Here is a 22049-nt window from a genome sequence, read left to right on the forward strand (position 1 = left end):
AACACATTTAGTCCTTATAAATAGTTTACAGATACATAGAAACTCAGACCAAGCAGTTTGAGGATAGTAACAACACAAATCCTTTTAAAACAGCATCCACTAATTGCCATAGCATGAACATGAGCGGTCAGTACCCCAATGCAGTTGTAAACCTTCCGGAGACATTTGAAACCCCACCTCTTTAAGGAATACCTGGGATAGGATAAAGTAATCATTCTACCCCCCCCCCCCCCCAAAAAAAAAGAAAAGAAAAAAAAGAAATACATTGTAAAGTGGTTATCCCACTGGCTATAAGGTGAATGCACCTATTTGTAAGTCGCTCTGGATAAGAGTGTCTGCTAAATGACGTAAATGTAAATGTAAATGTAAATGAACTGATAAAAATGGTAGGTCCTAGACTTACTCAATGACAGCACATATATAGTTCACTGAGATGTTTGCCAAATAAAGTGTGTTGAATATATTACGGTAAGTACCGGGAGATAAAAATAATTGATGTGACTAAGTCCCTTATCATGGCACTTTACACATTCCCACCCACTCGGATGTAACCCGATAAAGACAGCCTGACATCTTGAATCACTGCACACATTAATAGCAGCAGACCCCCCCCACTCCCATACCCCACCATGGCAGTCGGTCATCAACGTTCCTGATCCACCTTAACAGCTGTAGTCTGAGGCACACAGGCCCCCCTCAGTCAACACATAGTCAGAGAAAGGAGAGGGCCGTGAAAACTAGGGCACAGCAAAACTGACCCCTTTCCCTCAAACCAGAGGCACAGATCCAACAGAGAGAGAGAGACAGAGAGTGAGAAGGTATAGGCTGGGGAAGAGAGAGACATTTGTGGAAGGCTGTGTGGCTGTTAAGGAGTGAAGCCCGCGAAAATCCACCATCGACGTCCCCACAAGTCCGAAGTCCCCACAAGTTTGACATCCCTTCAAGTCTGAGCCAAGTGAGGACCTCGGTGCTACCCATTTCTTCTTCTTTGGACATCTTCTTGTCAGTGTTTCCACGTACCAACTGCACCATGCACAAGCGTACGAAGGTGAAGATCACGTTCTTTGTGATCCTGGTGGGCATGGCCTCCATGTTTACGGCGGTGGTGACGGACCATTGGGCCGTGCTCAGCCCGCAGGTGGAGCAAGTGAACGTAACGTGTGAGGCGGCCCACTTTGGCCTCTGGAGGCTGTGTAAGAAGGTCATCTACATCAGTGAGGCGGACTACAATGGAAAGGGTTGTGGCCCCATCAGCCTACCTGGAGGTAAGACAAGATACAGGGAGACGGCTTATAGCTTGGACCTGAAAATCTGTACTGTCTGTGCCTATCCTAACCCTGAACCTTTCTATCCTATGTCTGAAGCTACCTAATGTTACCTAATGTAACACAGACCAATGTGGCACTTTAAAACATTGTCTGTGTCTATAACTATTGTTAAAACAGATACACACTAACTGCTGATCAAGAAATATGTGCTATCACACAGTATTAAAAACAGTATTTGGAGTGTTGGAACAGGCCTGAGAGATTGGGTTTGGTGGAAGGGGGTCAGTTAACTCTTATTTAGGGCATGGTTCAACACTTAGCAGGTTAGCCATGTCACCAAGCACCAGTCATCTTTGCAATGTGGCCAGCTAATGTTCCTCTTAACCACAAGCCTTCCTGGTGTGGAAAACTACTTGTCAGACAATTCTTTAATTGAGATATTGGGGCTTCAGAAGCCTGGAAACAAGAGGTACAGTGGGGGAAAAAAGTATTTAGTCAGCCACCAATTGTGCAAGTTCTCCCACTTAAAAAGATGAGAGAGGCCTGTAATTTTCATCATAAGTACACGTCAACTATGACAGACAAATTGAGAAAAACAAATCCAGAAAATCACATTGTAGGATTTTTAATGAATTTATTTGCTAATTATGGTGGAAAATAAGTATTTGGTCACCTACAAACAAGCAAGATTTCTGGCTCTCACAGACCTGTAACTTCTTCTTTAAGAGGCTCCTCTGTCCTCCACTCGTTACCTGTATTAATGGCACCTGTTTGAACTTGTTATCAGTATAAAAGACACATGTCCACAACCTCAAACAGTCACACTCCAAACTCCACTATGGCCAAGACCAAAGAGCTGTCAAAAATTGTAGACCTGCACCAGGCTGGGAAGACTGAATCTGCAATAGGTAAGCAGCTTGATATGCAACTTTTCAGGGAAGTTAGGAACCAATATACACAAGCAGTTAGGAAAGCAAAGGCTAACTTTTTCAAACAGAAATTTGCATCCTGTAGCACTAACTCCAAAAAGTTTTGGGACACTGTAAAGTCCATGGAGAATAAGAGCACTTCCTCCCAGCTGCCCACTGCACTGAGGCTAGGAAACACTATCACCACCGATAAATCTACAATAATCGAGAATTTCAACAAGCATTTTGCTACGGCTGGCCATGCTTTCCACCTGGCTACCACTACCCCGGCCACCAGCTCTGCACCCTCCGCTGCAACTTGCCCATGCCCCCCCCCCCCCGCTTCTCCTTCACACAAATCCAGACAGCTGATGTTCTGAAAGAGCTGCAAAATCTGGACCCCTACAAATCATCTGGGCTAGACAATCTGGACCCTTTCTTTCTAAAACTAGCCGCCGAAATTGTCGCAACCCCTATTACTAGCCTGTTCAACCTCTCTTTCGTAACGTCTGAGATCCCCAGAGATTGGAATGCTGCCGCAGTCATCCCCCTCTTCAAAGGGGGTGACACTCTAGATCCAAACTGTTACAGACCCATATCCATCCTGCCCTGCCTTTCAAAAGTTTTTGAAAGCCAAGTTAACAAACAGATCACCGACCATTTCGAATCCCACCGTACCTTCTCCGCTATGCAATCCGGTTTCCGAGCTGGTCATGGGTGCACTTCAGCCACGCTCAAGGTCCTAAACGATATTATAACCGCGATCGATAATAGACAGTACTGTGCAGCCGTTTTCATTGACCTGGCCAAGGTTTTCGACTCTGTCAACCACCGCATTCTTATTGGCAGACTAAATAGCCTTGGTTTCTCAAATTACTGCCTCGCCTGGTTCACCAACTACTTCTCAGATAGAGTTCAATGTGTCAAATCGGAGGGCCTGTTGTCTGGACCTATGGCAGTCTCTATGGAGGTGCCACAGGGTTCAATTCTTGGGCCGACTCTTTTCTCTGTGTATATCAATGATGTCGCTCTTGCTGCTGGTGACTCTCAGATCCACCTCTACGCAGACGACACCATTTTGTATACATCTGGCCCTTCATTGGACACTGTGTTAACAAATCTCCAAACGAGCTTCAATGCCATACAACACTCCTTCAGTAGCCTCCAACTGCTCTTAAACACTAGTAAAACTAAATGCATGCTCCTCAACCGAACGCTGCTTGCACCCGCCCACCCGACTAGAATCACTACTCTCGACGGGTCTGACCTAGAGTATGTGGACAACTACAAATACCTAGGTGTCTGGTTAGACTGTAAACTCTCCTTCCAGACTCACATTAAGAATCTCCAATCCAAAGTTAAATCTAGAATCGGTTTCCTATTTCGCAACAAAGCCTCCTTCACTCATGCTGCCAAACATGCCCTCGTAAAACTGACTATCCTACCGATCCTTTACTTCGGCGATGTCATTTACAAAATAGCCTCCAACACTCTACTCAGCAAATTGGATGTAGTCTATCACAGTGCCATCCGTTTTGTCTCCAAAGCCCCATATACTACCCACCACTATGACCTGTACGCTCTTGTTGGCTGGTCCTCACTACATATTCGTCGCCAAACCCACTGGCTCCAGGCCATCTATAAATCACTGCTAGGCAAATCCCCGCCTTATCTTAGCTCATTGGTCACCATAGCAACACCCACCCGTAGTATGCGCTCCAGCAGGTATATCTCACTGGTCATCCCCAAAGCCAACACCTCCTTTGGCCGCCATTCCTTCCAGTTCTCTGCTGCCAATGACTGGAACAAATTGCAAAAATCTCTGAAGCTGGAGACACTTATCTCCCTCACTAACTTTAAGCATCAGTTGTCAGAGCACCTTACCGATCACTGCACCTGTACACAGCCCATCTGAAATTAGCCCGCCCAACTACCTCATCCCTATATTGTTATTTCTTTTGCTCATTTGTACCCCAGTATCTCTATTTGCACATCATCTCTTGCACATCTATCATTCCAGTGTTAATACTAATTGTAATTATTTTGCACTATAGACTATTTATTGCCTTACCTCCATAACTTGCTACATTTGCACACACTGTATATATATATTTTTTTCTGTTGTATTTTTGACTTTGTTTTGTTTTACCCCATATGTAACTCTGTGTTGTTGTTTTTATCGCACTGCTTTGCTTTATCTTGGCCAGGTCGCAGTTGTAAATGAGAACTTGTTCTCAACTGGCTTACCTGGTTAAATAAAGGTGAAATAAATACAATCGGTTTGAAGAAATCAACTGTGGGAGCAATTATTAGGAAATGGAAGACATACAAGACCACTGATAATCTCCCTCGATCTGGGGCTCCACGCAAGATCTCACCCCGTGGGGTCAAAATGATCACAAGAACGGTGAGCAAAAATCCCAGAACCACACGGGGGGAACTAGTGAATGACCTGCAGAGAGCTGGGACCAAAGTAACAAAGCCTACCATCAGTAACACACTACGCCGCCAGGGACTCAAATCCTGCAGTGCCAGACGTGTCCCCCTGCTTAAGCCAGTACATGTCCAGGCCCGTCTGAAGTTTGCTAGAGTGCATTTGGATGATCCAGAAGAGGATTGGGAGAATGTCATATGGTCAGATGAAACCAAAATATAACTTTTTGGTAAAAACTCAACTTGTCGTGTTTGGAGGACAAAGAATGCTGAGTTGCATCCAAAGAACACCATACCTACTGTGAAGCATTGGGGTGGAAACATCATGCTTTGGGGCTGTTTTTCTACAAAGGGACCAGGACGACTGATCCGTGTAAAGGAAAGAATGAATGGGGCCATGTATCGTGAGATTTTGAGTGAAAACCTCCTTCCATCAGCAAGGGCATCGAAGATGAAACGTGGCTGGGTCTTTCAGCATGACAATGATCCCAAATACACCGCCCGGGCAACGAAGGAGTGGCTTCGTAAGAAGCATTTCAAGGTCCTGGAGTGGCCTAGCCAGTCTCCAGATCTCAACCCCATAGAAAATCTTTGGAGGGAGTTGAAAGTCCGTGTTGCCCAGCGACAGCCCCAAAACATCACTGCTCTAGAGGAGATCTGCATGGAGGAATGGGCCAAAATGCCAGCAACAGTGTGTGAAAAACTTGTGAAGACTTACAGAAAACGTTTGACCTGTGTCATTGCCAACAAAGGGTATATAACAAAGTATTGAGAAACTTTTGTTATTGACCAAATACTTATTTTCCACCATAATTTGCAAATAAATTCATTAAAAATCCTACAATGTGATTTTCTGGATTTGTTTTTTCTCATTTTGTCTGTCATAGTTGACGTGTACCTATGATGAAAATTACAGGCCTCTCTCATCTTTTTAAGTGGGAGAACTTGCACAATTGGTGGCTGACTAAATACTTTTTTCCCCCACTGTAACTACCCAACAGTGCTAGGATTAGCCTATGCTACAGAAATAGCACAACAATAAGATCAACTAAGCTTAGTCAATCACTTTCAGACTGACCACAACACTTTCAGACTAATCTTGACCTTTAAAGTCCCAATCCAGCTACTTCCCCACAGTAATTAAACGATGCGGTGTGTCTTTCCCCCAAGCTGAGGTGTTTGCCAGCTCCTCAGCTCTTAGCAACTAAGAACGGTTGAAGCTGCAGTATTCCCTGAGTGCCAGCTCTAACAAGGCTAGCTCCAAGACCTTAAAATACACTCTATAATTACTGCAGTTGTCATTCATTCCAATCAAAACAGGACCTAGGGCAGGATTCAATCCGGACCACGGAAGATCCGTTTTGTAGCGCGGTAGCCTGGCTACTGTTATTTTACTGCTGCACAAATTTATTTTACTGCTGCTCTTTAATTATTTTCTATTTTATTTTTTACTTAACACTTATTTTCCTTAAAACTGCATTGTTGTTTAAGGGCTTGTAAGTAAGCATTTTACTGTAAGGTCTACACCTGTTGTATTTGGCGCATGTGACAAATACAATTTGATTTGATTTACATATAAAAGGTCATTTCTGATTTAACCGACATCTGCAGCGTTTTCTTTGAATGCGATCTCCGCGGCTGTGGTAGCATTGCCTTTAAATGGTCCATAGCCAAAAAGGGCAGATCGGATTGAATGACAACTAATGCTTTGATCCCGCTACACTAACTTGTGATGACTCTAACTTGTGAGTCAATATCACATTGAGTGAGAAAGAAACGCATAGACAGGAAGGGGACTAATTGAGTGGAGCTTGTGAAAGCAATACACAACACATTGTAGCTTTAGTAATGGTCTGATACAAAGCAGAATGAAGGAAACACACTTTCTGATGACTTATGCTACGTTCAGCCTTGCGTTTCTTGAAGTCTTTCTGACTGCTCCGCCATTTAAAAGCTTCAATCAGCAAAGGTCCCTTGCCTGAACACACACACCCTTAGGACAATCTTGGCTGGATTCAGTGAAGCAAAAGTGCCCACCTCATAGATAGCTCTGCTATGGGCTTCTGGGAATTCCATATGTCGACTGGTGTAGGCACATTCATGAACAGATGCAAGTGCCTGGTTGGGGCTTATTTTGTAAACATTCTTGGCTGACCCCTCCTAGCTATAAAGAATCAAGGGATTTACGATGTTAAGCTTGGGGCATTCCCGAACCAACAGCACAGTCAGATGGTGGTAGTGTGTTTAATGTAAGGGTCACTGTTGGCCAGGCTACTTAGAGATACCCAAACTTGCAATGTCTTATTAGATACATGGTGTTATGTACCATCAGACGTAGGCCTATCATGGATACATTTGGTGGTCAATGTGGGTGAGATACTCTTGGTATCTCTCCAAGTAGGGCTGGCTTTGACATTTTTGAATGATAACTCATTGGCGGAACTACAGACAACTCGCACTCCTTAACTCTGATCACAAATGAAAAAACCTAAACTTATTTTCAAATAGTCTTTATGGGAAAAACTCAATGAATATCATGTTGCTAAAACTCCTAGTGGCATTGCATGTGAGAAGCAATGCAGTGGATTGGTGCCAAGATTAATATAACCTTTTGTAGGATGTGCAATGCCAGACGCCAGGGTTTCATTTGGTATCTATATCTCTATTTGGGAATGAATAGCAATATTTATTATAGCCCCACATCTTAATGAGAGAAATACCAACCACTAGGACAGTTCATGCCACTCTGTCGTCTCTAGGATGATGGAACTGTCGAAGTGACCCTCCATGTGTTTTGCCATCTGAGTTGGAATAAAAAAATGTATATATATATATATTTTAGCTGATAGTCTACAAAGATCGAATTCTGTATATATGTACATAAATGTTGCTTCCCACTTGTTGATCACCTTGTTTGCCTTCCCAAATAATCAAAACAGATGGTTAGAAAATAAGAATGACTGTAAAACAGGATATTGATATAATTGATTTCATATGAATACTTTCCAGAACAGCAAACATGCAATCTAGGTTAGGGATGTGGCGAAATGATCAGCCGAAGCCAATATAGCAACTATTACAGAAACAAAGATATCAGTGGGATTTTCTGTTGTGCGCAGCACTATGCAGCCGGCCAATGGAGGATAAATATAGGTTGTGTAAATACCCAGCTGTCCTGGGGTAAGAGCCGTGAGGGAGTCAAGTGTGTGCACACCTTCAGAGCCCAACTGAGTGACAAGGCCACCTGCACAAGCCAGGCATAGCCCTTCAACCCCTAACCCCCGCCCTGGCGCTGCCCCGCTACCCAACCTCCAAAATCATTTCTCGTCCCCTGGGGGTGGGCTACAAGGGTCCTGGGGTGGACTAGTGAAAGCCCTGGCATGTAGGCAACCGGAACTTCAACCACATACCAGTGATGGGAGGGACACCCCGGCTGTGGAAGTGCCAATGATGACTTGCTCCCAATGTTGCATGTTGGTCTTTCTGGTTTGCTTTTCTGTATAGAACGATCTCGATGGGTAGACTATTTAATGGTTATTTATGTTTCCTTATTTCGATTTTAGATGTGAGCTTAAATGTGTGTATTTAACTTGTGTCTCGTATTCATCCTAGCTGGCACCATCGGATACAAGCTAGAGTCATCTGGGGGGGATTTTTCAGGGTGGGTCATTTTCACCTACAACACGACACATGCTGCTAGCTATAGCCTATGCAACAGGCAAAGAGAATGAAAACATGGGGCTCAGAGAAATGGCTGACTTAGCACCTTATGTTGATGAAATGGTTGTTAATAGACAGGCAGACAAACTCACTGTGAAGCACCTCAGTACAACACGAGAGTAAAGGCTTATTTTGATCTCCTCACTTAAAGACAGATTAAGGATTGTTTAGTAGTGCGTAGTGTTTCTGTTTTGAGCAGGTCAGCTGATTGAGACGCTGTTGACATACCAGTTGAGTTCCATTGGGTGCTATTACTTATCGTCTCCTTGAGATGTTGACGTCGACGAAGTGGCTCCTAGTTAGCGTGCAGTTTGGACTCCTCCACTCCCACTGAAATATACCACCAGTAAAGATCCTTGTTTCACCATCCTTGCCTACTGCCTACTGTCTATCCTGCACCGCACCTGGGTCACACCTCACACCAACCCTTACACATTACTAATCTACTCACTGATAGATAGAGCATTGTCTTGACATGTGCGAGTGATAAGGTTCCAGGGTGGAATTAATACAACACAAAGGGAGCCATGGCATCTAGTCGTGTGGGGCTATATTCATGGGTATGGATAGACATGAGGGGGAGCCTTACAAGCCCTTATAGAGACCTGGGTTTGAATTCCAAGCACATATACTGTAAGCCAGTTCCTGGAAGGCCTGAGTCTCTTCTACCCATCATTAGAGAGACTTTATGAGTGTCCTCCAATGCCATTAGAGAGCACAAAGGCACAGACCGTGTGTGTGTGTGTGTGTGAGTGAGCATGCATGTGTGCTTGCCTGCCTGTGTTCATAGTGTTTGTGTATTTGTGCCAACCTGACTGACTGCCTTCATAATGTGTGTGTGTGTGTGTGTGTGTGTGAGCATGCGCGTGTGTCTCTAAAGGTGAGGATGGGAGTGCGTAATGAGGACATCAAAAGCTAATGAGGCGAGCGATGCCTCCGCATATTTTGGCATAATCCCTGGATTTAGTGTTTCAATTAACAAACACAGAAGGACAATGACACAGCTCCAATGCCTGTCCAAGTGTCTCACTTTAGATAATGCAGCGTGGGCTATCTCTCCTCTCAGCGCAATGAAAGGGCACTTGGTCATCAGCATGATGACAAGAATCACTTCTGGTCCATTATAGTTATTAACACAGGAGTTTGTTGTGCGGAGAGATACTACCGAAGCTAGAGCCGAGGCTTTTGTTTAAGGGGTGAATGACTCAAAATGGCTGGGTTGAGCTGAGGTGACTCAGCAATTGACCTTTTAAGGACCGAATCTACTCTGACTCTTCTATAAATTAGCGCTCTCTCTCTAAACCAAAACATTGAATTCTGTGGCTAGCCACAGGTGTCTAGCCTCCTTTTCATTCCCCTGCCCGCCTTACACAATAAAAAGAGTAGAAAAGCCAGTTGCTAAGTAACCACCTCTGGGTTTTCCCTTGATGGCCAGTCTCTGTCCTCATTCACAAAAACATCCTCTATGTGTGAGAGTCAAAACTTCATGGTCCTTTCCCTTACCAAAACCAAGGTTTTTCCCAGCGGGCAATATTGGTTGCAATTATGTTTTTATGACATCATTGTCAGGCTGTATACTAGTTGTATAAGGATGTTTTGTGAACATCTTTTAAGAAACCAGAAAAATACATCTTTATCTGGTTCAAATCTAGTGATCTGACTAGATAACAAACAAAATATGACATATTTCCCTTTAGGTTTTTATCCTGTCCTGAAAAAGACATCTTTACCTGGTTTTAACACAGACCAGTGGGTTGTAATCTGGTTATATGATGTCTTCAACAAGAAAACCAGTTTACACCGAGATAATTAAGTCATTAAGACATCATGTGCCACATTTGGGCTGCTGGGTTCTACTCAATAGAGTGCTTTGCTGGTGGCATGTATGGGCGCCAAATCCAGCTAATTGAACCTACACATACTTTGTGTATCTTTCTTTATTAGCCATCTCTGAGTAATGCATCCAAACTGTCAACCCCACCCACCACTAACTCTATATTCCTGGGTGTCCTGGGAGAAGGGGAATTATCTCCAGCCCATGTCTATGTGTGGATATGAGGAACGCTGGAGCCGATGTGATAACATGCTTAGCTCACATAATTCTACATGAAAGCCTGTCACTTACTCCCCCGTGGTCCCTGTGGTTGGCCCGGAACATTAGATGCCACGTATCTGAGGCAGAGCAGGCCTCTCCGGTGACAGAACAACGTTGAGCGACTCTGAAGTTTCCCCTAACGTCTGAGAGACGAGAGACACAGCGGTCCCGCCGCCGCCGTGTACAAATATAATGTTGTTTCCCTGGCGAATGGATGTTTTGACGTTCTGGCTTAGCATCAAAGCGTAGGGCGATACTCCTAGCCCTCTGCAATCGCTGTGATCGTATGCTATGGGTCAGCTTTTACTTGTGCTTAGCACGGATGACCAGGGGTTAGCACCTTGTCTGGGCCAAGCAAAGTGAATGGGATGCCCCCACAGGTTGCGCGTGAGTTTCAAATTAGGGGAAGATAAAAATTAATCACACAAAAAAATAGCCTTTCTTTATAATAAAATATTGCATGCATCTATCTATTTGCAGACTAATGTAAGATAGCCTTCTATTCCTAATGTGATGAGTAGATTGGATTGTCTTAAATTAGGCTAATAATATAACTGATTCACTGTTCGCAAAAAATACCCTTCTGCTTTTCTTTTCCTTTCTTTGCAAACATCCAGAGCTCAGCCCCAGCTAGATGGACATTTTTATGAGGGATCCGAAAAAATCTGAGAAAAAATGTGGCCATTTATAAACATATTTCATGCAATTCTACAACACTTTAGTCTCCATAGCTGGAGACAATAGCAGAATCTTTAATGCCACAAAAATGACAGGGTAGGCTACTCTGACAAACTGAGATGAATAAAAACGACCTTGAACGAAACCATCGTTGGCTGGCCCTCACTACATATTCGTCGCCAAACCCACTGGCTCCAGGTCATCTATAAATCCCTTCTAGGCAAATCCCCGCCTTATTTTAGCTCATTGGTCACCATAGCAACACCCACCTGTAGTATGCGTTCCAGCAGGTATATCTCACTGGTCACCCCCAAAGTCAACACCTCCTTTGGTCACCATTCCTTCCAGTTCTCTGCTGCAAATGACTGGAACGAACTGCAAAAATCTCTGAAGCTGGAGACACTTATCTTCCTCACTATCTTTAAGCATCAGTTGTCAGAGCAGCTGTATTTTTGTATACAAAGGAGTAATTATATAATTTTAGCAAGTTCCATTACATTTACTTCCTATTGGATGCGCCGCCTATGGACACCCCACATAACCTATGCTAACAAAAAAGCAGACACTGTCAATCAACATTGTGCAGATAGATAAGGGTCTTATGTAAACTCAGGCAAACCATTAGCAACTGTTACATCACAACTACAGAATGCTTATTCATCGGTACTGTATAAAAGTAGTTCAAAGCTAGTCCAGGGAAAAAGCATCAAAATCCTTTTATCTGTTTTTAGAAGTTAGCGTCTTTACATTTGTGGAAGACTCGTGAAACTGTTTTTGGTAAACACATTACTCTATTATGCTACTGTATTGCAAGTGTTGTTGCATCTATTATAAAGTAAATATAGCTATTTTCACGATGGTTTAGTAACTTATGTGATGTTCAGTGTATTGATGAGAAACTGCACATTGCCTGAAGTGCTACGATCTGAACCTTCAGCTAACTTTGTGTTTTCATGTCTCCCACAGTGGAGAACTGCACCTACTTCAAACACTTCACTCCAGGGGACGAGTCTGAGATTTTTGAAGTCAAAACCCAGAAAGGTAAGGTTTATTTTGTGCCTCCTCCATACAAGAGTTAGTCATGGCCTAACAAACACACCATGATTCTGTTTGGTAACTTTCATTTACACTGAGTGTACAAAACAGTAGGAACACCTTCCTAATATTGTGTTGCACCCCCTTTCGCCCTCAAAACAGCCTCAATTCGTTGGGGCATGGACTCTACTAGGTATCGAAAGCGTTTCACAGGGATGCTGGCCCATGGTGACGCCAATGCTTCCCACAGTTGTGTCAAGTTGGCTGGATGTCCTTTGGGTGATGGACCATTCTTGATACACACGGGAAACTGTTGAGTGTGAAAAACCCAGCAGCATTGCAGTTCTTGACACATTCAAATCAGTGCACCTGGCACCTACTACCATACCCCGTTCTAATGGCACACATGCACAATCTATGTCTCACTTGTCTCAAGGCTTAAAAATCCTTCTTTAACCTGTCTCCTCCCCTTCATCTGCATTCTCCATAGACAAACATTGGCAGTAGAATGGTCGTACTAAAGAGCTCAGTGACTTTCAACGTGGCACCGTCATAGATTGCCACCTTTCCAACAAGTCAGTTCGTCAAAGTGGAAATGTCTAGGAACAACAACGGCTCAGCCTCGAAGTGGTAGGCTACACAAGCTCACAGAACGGGACCGCCGAGTGCTGAAGCGCGTAGCGCGTAAAAATCGTCTCTCCTCGGTTTGAACACTCACTACCGAGGTCCAAACTGCCTCTGGAAGCAACGTCAACACAAGAACTGTTCGTCGGGAGCTTCATGAAATGGGTTGCCATGGCCGAGCAGCCACACACAAGCCTAAGATCACCATGCGCAATGCCAAGCGTCAGCTGGAGTGGTGTAAAGCTCGCCGCCATTGGACTCTGGAGCAGTGGAAACGCGTTCTCTGGAGTGATTAATCACGCTTCACCACTTAGCAGTCCGACGGACGAATCTGGGTTTGGCGGATGCCAGGAGAACACTACCTACCCCAATGCATAGTGCCAACTGTAAAGTTTGGTGGAGGAGGAATAATGGTCTGGGGCTGTTTTTCATGGTTCGGCTAGGCCCCTTGCTACAGCATGACAATGACATTCTAGACGATTCTGTGCTTCCAACTTTGTGGCAACAGTTTACAGAAGGCCCTTTACTGTTTCAGCATGACAATACCCCCTGTGCACAAAGCAAGGTCCATACAGAACCCCATCGAACACCTTTGGGATGAATTGGAACGCCGACTGCGAACCAGGCCTAATCGCCCAACATCAGTGCCCGACCTCACTAATGCTCTTGTGGCTGAATGGAAGCAAGTCCCCACAGTAATGTTCCAACATCTATTGGAAAGCCTTCCCAGAAGAGTGGATGCTGTTCCAGCAGCAAAGGGGGGACCAACTCCATATTAATGCCCATGATTTTGGAATGTGATGAGCAGGTGTCCACATACTTTTGGTCATGTAGTGTATCTTCAAGAACAGAATAAGTGTATTCTTTGATGTCCTTCTGACATAATGTTTCATAAGAGAAGATTCAAAGGGAAGAGTTATAAAAATAAATAGGTAACTCGGGATATGAAACATGGGTGGTGAATAATACAAATGAAAGTGGATACATCTCAACTCAAACAGTCCATGGTAGGCACAAGGCAGGGCTGCCCTTTGTCTCCTTCTAAGTTTCATGGACAAATGCTAACAAAAACAAACGCACAAAGAACCAGACATACCCCTTCATTCTAAGCTTTGCACACATAACCAATGGTGCTTTGGACATTCTTAGAATTTGTCCATCAGCCTTGAATTAATTTCAACACAAGCAGAAACATTTAAGTATATAGAGTTTTCCCAGGATATTAAGGGTTGCGGCCAAGTCAACTGAGTAGATATAAGCTCTGGCAGGTAGCGTCAATGGAACTCCATGTGACAGAGCTAATCCCTGTCATCGCCCATTCCGTTCTCTTCTGGATATTTTCCTTCTCCCATCTCCCCACTAGCCCCCTTGGTGACCCTGCCTGTACTGTGCACAAGCTTGGCCCATTAGACACATGTACACTCACATATGACAGGGCTTCCATGTGATGCACATAAGGGCGCCAAGCACAGGCAGGGCCTTGTCAGACCCAGAGTGTAAATCAGAATAGATTTACACACATCCACACACACACACACACACACACACACACACACATATCTATGTCTTTCTATACTTGTGAGGACTTTTTGGAGACGAACAATTGATTCCCATTCAAAATAATTTTTTCCCTAACCCCTAAACTAACCTTAAACATAACCACAACCCTAACCCTAAACATAACCCCAACTCCTAACCCCATAATTCTAACACTAAACCTAAAATAGCCTTTTTACAAGTGAGGACCGGCAAAATGTCCTCACTTCTCTGACTTTTAGTTGGTTTACTATTCTTGTGAGGACTTGGTACTTTAGTATAGTAAATCATGTACACACACACACACACACACACTTTAAACCCCCTATGCTCCTTTGAAACCCCTCTTTCAAAGTCACTGAGATTGTTGTGGAAAATAATCACTATACTATTACAAATCAGTCCTTCCAGAGTGTTTGTGGGATTAAGAATGACTTTATTATAATGTCAACAAAGCCAATCTGCAGATTCGCCCCCCTCTCTCCCTCCCTCCTACCTATAAAGTCTCCTTCCTCCCACCCTAGGTTCAAATCCCTCCCTCTTCAGTTTCCCGCTCTTTATTACTCCGCCCACTTCCTTTGTCTCTGAGGGCGGCTAAATTCGACTTTCATTAAGTTCAGAATCACGTAGTACTACAATCAATCAATCCTTATCTTGCAAAAACACTCATGTTTAGTTTAAACTCTGTTCAACCCCGGCTCTTTTCACTGTGTTTGAAGATAGAATCAAAAGGTCCAAGCTAGTTTCAGTCTTTGATATGTAAAGACAACCATGGATCTAAGTAAGAGCAAGCAATTTGACCCTGGGTCAGCTTCCCTCTTTACCCCCACACACACAGTGAAATGACCCAATTCAATTCCTGGCCCAGTAACAAATAACTCTATGTTCGTGATTAACCCAGTTTTATCTGATAATCCATTAAAAATACACATCAAGATCTCTTCTTATAGCCATGGTAGCCAAAATAATTGGCAACTGGACATTTTTATACATGACCCCTAAGCATGGTGGGATGTTTTTAATTGCTTAATTAACTCAGGAACCACACCTGTGTGGAAGCACCTGCTTTCAATACACTTTATATTTACATTTACATTTTAGTCATTTAGCAGACGCTCTTATCCAGAGCGACTTACAGGAGCAATATCATTCATTTACACAAGTGTTTTCTTTATTTTGGCAGTTACCTGTATATTGGTTTATACTGTATATCTTCAAGAACAAAATAAGTGTATTCTTTGATGTCCTTTTGACAGAATGTTTCCTAAGACAAGATTCAAAGGGAGAGTCATAAAAACAAATAAGCAACCTGGGATATGAAACATGTGTGGTGAATAGTACAAGCCAAATTGGATACAGCTCAACTCCATGCTAAGCGCAAGGCAGAGCTTCCCATTGTCTACTTCTAAGTTTTATGGACAAACGCTAACAAAGACCAAAGCACAAAGAGCCAGAAATACCCCTTCATTCTAAGATTTGCACATATAACCAATGGTGCCTTGGGGCTGGATTCAATCTGCATTGCCAAAGTTCAGCACTATAGCGCGATTGAAATGTAAAAGTAATTTCCGATTGAGCCGACATATGGAGTCTTAACTGTCAATGCAGTCTCCGCTGACGCGGGAGGATTGCCTTTACATTTCTAACCCGCTGTAGCGCAGCTCTTCAGCGCTACGGATTGAATGGGGCCCTTGGTCTTTGTTAGCATTTGTCCATCAGCCTTGGTTTCAACACAAACAGAAACATTGAAGTATATGGAGTTTTCCCAGCATACCAAGGGATGTGGCCAAGTCAACTGAATGGATAGCCAGCTAGCACATTTGGTCCCTTGGAAGTTGTGCGAACAAAGCCATACGTTTCATGACCGGTAGAACTGAACATTTTTTAAACGTTCTGAGAACAGTATGAAAAATGCACTCACTAACTGTAAGTCGCTCTGGATAAGAGCGTCTGCTAAATGACTAAAATGTAAATGTAACAGAAGTGAAACCTATGATTTTCTGATCTCTATCCATGGAATTAGCCCACTGTGTCACGAGGACGGAGTTAGCTTGCCATGTTTTTTTTTTACTCAGCTGTTTACAAAGCTGCTCATTTTAGTCTATTCAAACAGACACCATTTCAAAGGAAACAAGCACTCATTAACATCAGGTGTGGCCAATTAGTGGGCGGGGACAACACACTTGAACACACTTAGCAAGATAGAGGCTAGAGAGAGTTTTGCTGACGCTGAGAACAAAATGTATATGTTTAAAAATATATATTCTTAGAATGTTCTTTGAACTAGTGTTGTCATGATACCAGTATCGCGATACTACGATACCAGATTTTCCATGGCAAAAAAGAAAACACGAAGCAGACTCAACTCTATGGTCCTTTAAAACCTAAGTTTGTTAAATATTGTGTGCTATAGCTTGGAAAATAAACAAATGTGACTCTGGGTGACAATATAAGGCTTCTTGTTTCCAACATTAGCACGGTTTCCCTCAAGAAATGTAGTCTGCTTCATAATTTGTTTCTTTTTCTTCCTTAGTTCCGAGTATCGCGATACTGGTATTGTGACAACACTACTTTTCTTGTGGTTTTTATGGAACGTTTTCTTAATGTTCTGAGAACATTACTTTAAATAGAACCATGAGCAAACTTGACAACACTAATTTTCTTGTGGTTTTTATGGAACGTTTTCTTAATGTTCTGAGAACATTACTTTAAATAGAACCATGAGCAAAGCTGCAGAAAACGTTATGCTGAAGTGCTGAAATTCCCACGGAAGAACAATGTTTCTTAACGTTCTCTAAACGTTCTGAGAACATGACTTTAAATAGAACCATGAGCAAACCTGCAGAAAACGTTATGCTGAAGTACTGAAATTCCCACCAAAAAACATATAGTTCTCAGAATGTTATGTGATAGCTGGGTATACGATCCGGCAGGTAGCTTCAATGGAACTCCATGTGACAGAGCTAATCCCGCTCAAGCCCATTCCCTTCTCTCTTGGATATTTTCCTTCCCCCATCTCTTCACTACCCCCCTCTGTGACCCTGCCAGTACTGTGCACGTTTGGCCCATTCAATGTATGTACTCTCACATATGACAGGACTGCTAAGCACATGCAGGGCCTTGTCAGACCCAATCAGTAGGGTGTAAATCAGAATATATTTACACACACACACACACACTTGTTTTTATAGTTTATGATGCCAGTCAGTTTATAACATGGTTTATGTGGACCCACCTTTCCCATGGTCCTATCAATGAAATGAACACATCACATTTTTTTTATTTTGTATGTAGAAGATACATCTGACTTCAGATTTCAGATTTGTTCATTGGATCATATTGAAATAATATACCTGTAAATTCACAGGCTTGTAAGGACATATGGTTTATAAGGACACTCGTTCATATAGTGGTTTATAAGGACATTGTGTATATGAGTACATATAAGGAGAGATGTAATGGATATTTGCTCAAATGAGCAATAGGAAGCAGCATAATGTCTCAGAGTAATTGCCTCGTGTGCCTCTGAACGAGCATTGCTGGTGTGAGACTGGCTACTGTCAATCTGTGATGTAATATTTTCAATATTTTCTGTAAAGAAACGTAAAAACAGTTTGCATAGATCAGGAGATACGAGCATGTCACTGTTTTGACGTCCAGGTGACCATGACAAAACCCTTTGACGTTCCGAGGACGTCCTAACGACTCATTTTTGTTTGCAGGGGTCACTGGGGAGGTGATTTCTCACAGTCAAAGTCCTGCAATATGATGTTAATATTTGTGTAAACTCTTCCGAATTGTAATCTGTGGGTGTCACTGAGTAGGCTGATTCTCCATTTCATGGGTGCACACACTATAGGTAAAGCTATATAAATGTTCAATACGTACAATAGGCTGAATAGTGAGGTGATTTCACACAGTTAAAGAGCCACTGAACACACCGATTGGCACGTCTGTTGTTCTGTTGCTCATTAGAACATTTTGATTTCAGTCTTAGAGGTGTGTTTCCTGACCGATTCCGCGTTTGGTTAATGATGTTTGTCCGCCATGAGACACTGTAGACGCGGAAGCCTATTTCACTTCCTCAAAATCCCCAGAATGAATCTAAGATAACTCAAGAAATCTGTAATTAATTTTGACGTTTTTGCCGCGGATGTTTTAGTTGTGCAATTTTACATCTAACTAAGGTGTTTGGTGCAGTATTTCCCAAGTAAAAAAATGCATGACCTGTTGTCTTATGTAAACAAAGTCGCTGGGCAGGTCTGTCTCACTGTCTATGCTATTGGATAGAGAGCAATCACTGCAGCTGTTCACCCCATGTTAGTGGGCAAATGGACATCATCAAATCAAAACCCAACCTTCATTTACCCGATGTGACGCACGGATGTTCCAAACTCCGTTTTAGACCAGACTGACTTCATTATCCTATCTACACTTTGCAGTACATTTTGACACTGGAATAACCGTTTCTGAGTCATATCGATGCCACAGGCTGTTTTCAAAGGGATTCGTTGCTTTTTAAAGGCAGTCGCTCTTTAAAGTCCCGCAATAAGCATGGTTTGAGGACTAACAACATGGTGTTTGTTGAATTACATGAGTACAAGTCTAAAACACGGTTTATGACGAAATACACAAACCTGTTTAAAGCAACAAGCAGAGTGTGGGTGCAGAATTTCAGAGGGAGAAGGATGCAGTGTATTGTGGGATGAGCAGTGGGCTCTCTCTTGTTGTAGGACTTTGACTGTGAGAAATCACCTGCCCAGTCAGTCTATTGTGTGTATTGGAAATGCATATTGCAATGTACAGCCTTGCCTATGAAGTGTGCACCCATGAAATGGGGTATCAGCCTAGTCAGTAACAACCACAGATTACAATTCCAAAGATTTTACTCAAATATTAGTATCATAGCTCTTATTGCAGGACTTTGACTGTGAGAAATCACCTGCCCAGTCAATCTATTGTGCGTATTGAACATTTGTAATGGACTGTAAAGTCCTGCAATAATAGCTATGACGCTAATATTTGTTTAAACTCTATGGAATTGCAATCTATGGGTGTCATTGAGGAGGCTGATACCTCATTTCATGGTTGCACACTCTATAGGTAAGGCTGTACATTCCAATATTAATATTTAATACACACAATAGGTTGACCGGTGAGGTAATTTTTCACAGTCAAAGTCCTGCAATAAAAGCTATGACACTAATATTTGTGTAAACTCATCATATATTTACACACACACACACACACACACAAATGCTAATGGATAGCCCCAGAGACAGAAATAGCCCGTACTTGAAATGTAGCACTGACCCATTCCAAATGCCCATTGGTATTCTTCACTCCTCAATAAACCAATGGTTACCATTTATATGGAACATGGCCATAGAGCTATGATCCAGTGCTGTCAGTACGACTCGCCACAGGCAGATCCAGCCGAGCAGCGTACACAGAGCTAAACTGGAAGTGCCACTGGGATAACAATCACTAAAGCACCAATAGAGCGCAAAAGAGATCTTTCAGCCCATACTTGAGACATTAAACCACTGATCCAGCCTACTCTGAAACCACTCACCCCTCTCTTTGGGGATGCAAGGGGAAGAGAGCTAGCACTCCATGCAGGATATAGCATGATTCCAGGATTTCTCAAGGGGTGAGAGCCAGCATTGGCCCATCCTCCCCCAGCATGAGATGAAGGGGAGCCCCTGAGGAGAGGCTCTCCCCTGGGCACCGATTCTAGGCGAGCAGGCGGCAGATCAAAGCCTAGCTCCTCCATCCACATCACAACACCAACATAACTGGAATGGCTAGTTAAAGCAGCTTGGAATAACAAGTCACTCTTCCCTACCACAGATTTCTCTGTACCAGTAAATAACTTACAGTAATGCCAAGCTTAGTTCTCTCCTTTGGTTGAATTAAGATGGCTGCCTTCCTGCAAGAGGAACTTTTTCACTGGTTAACGTCTCTCATTTCACACAACAATTTTTCCTTAAAGCGCAGTGTCATTTCAAATGTAGCCTAGTTATTCCATTCTGTTAGTTAGTTTGATTGATTTAGGTAGTTTGTTAGTTTGACGTATGGCAGATTCCACCAACCAAGTGAAATTCCGTCTTCCTTATCACGCTTCACACTCCTGTTTAGAGAGAGCTGATAAAAAATGTGTATCTTTAATTGTCCATTCTGTTGACTGTACACCACCTCATATACGGTACAATGAGGTGACAAACTAAATTGGTCTGCACACGTCAACTATTTCCTCAGGCAGAAATTAAAGCCTAATTAAAAAATTCACATAAGCGTTTGCACATCCAGTTACGCCAAGCGCTGCAATGTAATGAAATATAATTTATATAATTCAGCTGGAGACATAAGGACTCATGTTGCTCTGGAATAAAACAATCTTTCTTGGTAAGCCTCCTATCGGCTTATGGCTGATTTATATACAAATACCCAACAATGTTCCCCCACAACCCACCATAATGACTATTGCTTACCTTTTCACCTTTCCGTGTACTGTAACGTAAAAATAGAACAAATTTGAGTATTGAAAAGCTAAAGTTAATATATGCAGATCCAGTTTAGAGAGGTATTTGGTGTTACAGGAGGAAAGGAGCACTCTACAAGTCTACAGCATGTGCAATTGCTTAAGATAGAAGTTGCCCTTAACCACAGATCTAGGATCAGATTAGCCTTCCCTCAATCCTAACCTAAACCCAGGACCACCCATATGTCAAATGTATGTACGCATGACTGTAAGTCGCTTTGGATAAAAGCGTCTGCTAAATGGCATACTATATTATATATATATATATATATATATATATATATATATATATATATATATATTATATTCATAGGTCAGGGGTCATCTTGAAGTAACCTCTATTTGCTCTCTTTTCAGAGTACAATATCTCGGCAGCGGCCATCGCCATCTTCAGCCTGGCCTTTATGATCCTGGGCACCTTGTGTCTCCTGTGCTCCTTCAAGAAGGGGAATGACTACATCCTCAAACCTGCCGGAATGTTCTTCGCTTTCGCAGGTAAGACCAGACAAGCTCAGCTGGTAGAGCACGGCGCTTGTAACGCCATGGTAGTGGGTTCGATCCCCGGGACCACCCATACACAAAAAAATAAAAGAAAGAAAAGAAAAGAAAAAGAAAAGAAATGTATGCACGCATGACTGTAAGTCGCTTTGGATAAAAGCGTCTGCTAAATGGCATATTATTATTATTATTATTATTATTTATTATATTAAGCAGATAACACACTACCTTTGTAATATTTTGGTTGTACTGTTATCAATGGGTTAAGGGAACAGATACAGTACTAAAATCGTAATATAGTATAACAAATTAAAAACAAATCATATCTGATTCACCTGCTTACCTGTGATTGGAGGTCATGATCGTTAACCCATCCTCCTCTCTCCCTCGCTGCCCAATCGCAGGCCTGTGCGCCATCATCTCAGTGGAGGTGATGCGTCAGTCGGTGAAGCGGATGATCGAGAGCGAGGACACCATCTGGATCGACTACTCCTATGCCTGGTCCTTCGCCTGCGCCTGCGCTGGCTTCTGCCTCCTCTTCCTCGGTGGCCTCGGCCTCCTTCTGCTCTCCATGCCCCGCATGCCCCAAAACCCCTGGGAGTCCTGCATGGACGCTGAACACGAAGTGGAGTAATAGACGGAGAGGGATGAGAGGAGGAAGAGAGTGACACTTTCTTTAACAGCAATAAGATCACGATCAAGATCAACTT

At 42.9% G+C, this 22049-nt stretch overlaps 1 protein-coding gene across 1 annotated transcript; it reads left to right on the plus strand.

Annotated features, from left to right (window-relative positions):
* Positions 1–1030: 1030 nt before the first annotated feature.
* On the plus strand, positions 1031–21973 carry LOC311113468 (voltage-dependent calcium channel gamma-1 subunit-like; the record flags this gene model as incomplete). The annotated part of the gene is made up of 4 exons (XM_084156692.1): positions 1031–1265; positions 12069–12143; positions 21199–21336; positions 21744–21973. The coding sequence occupies 4 exons, from the start codon at positions 1031–1033 to the stop codon at positions 21971–21973; spliced, it is 678 nt and encodes a 225-aa protein (XP_084012818.1).
* Between the last annotated feature and the right edge of the window lie 76 nt (positions 21974–22049).

Source organism: Coregonus lavaretus, assembly GCF_964263955.1.
Source record: "Coregonus lavaretus genome assembly, chromosome: 40".
Taxonomy (NCBI): domain Eukaryota; kingdom Metazoa; phylum Chordata; class Actinopteri; order Salmoniformes; family Salmonidae; genus Coregonus; species Coregonus lavaretus.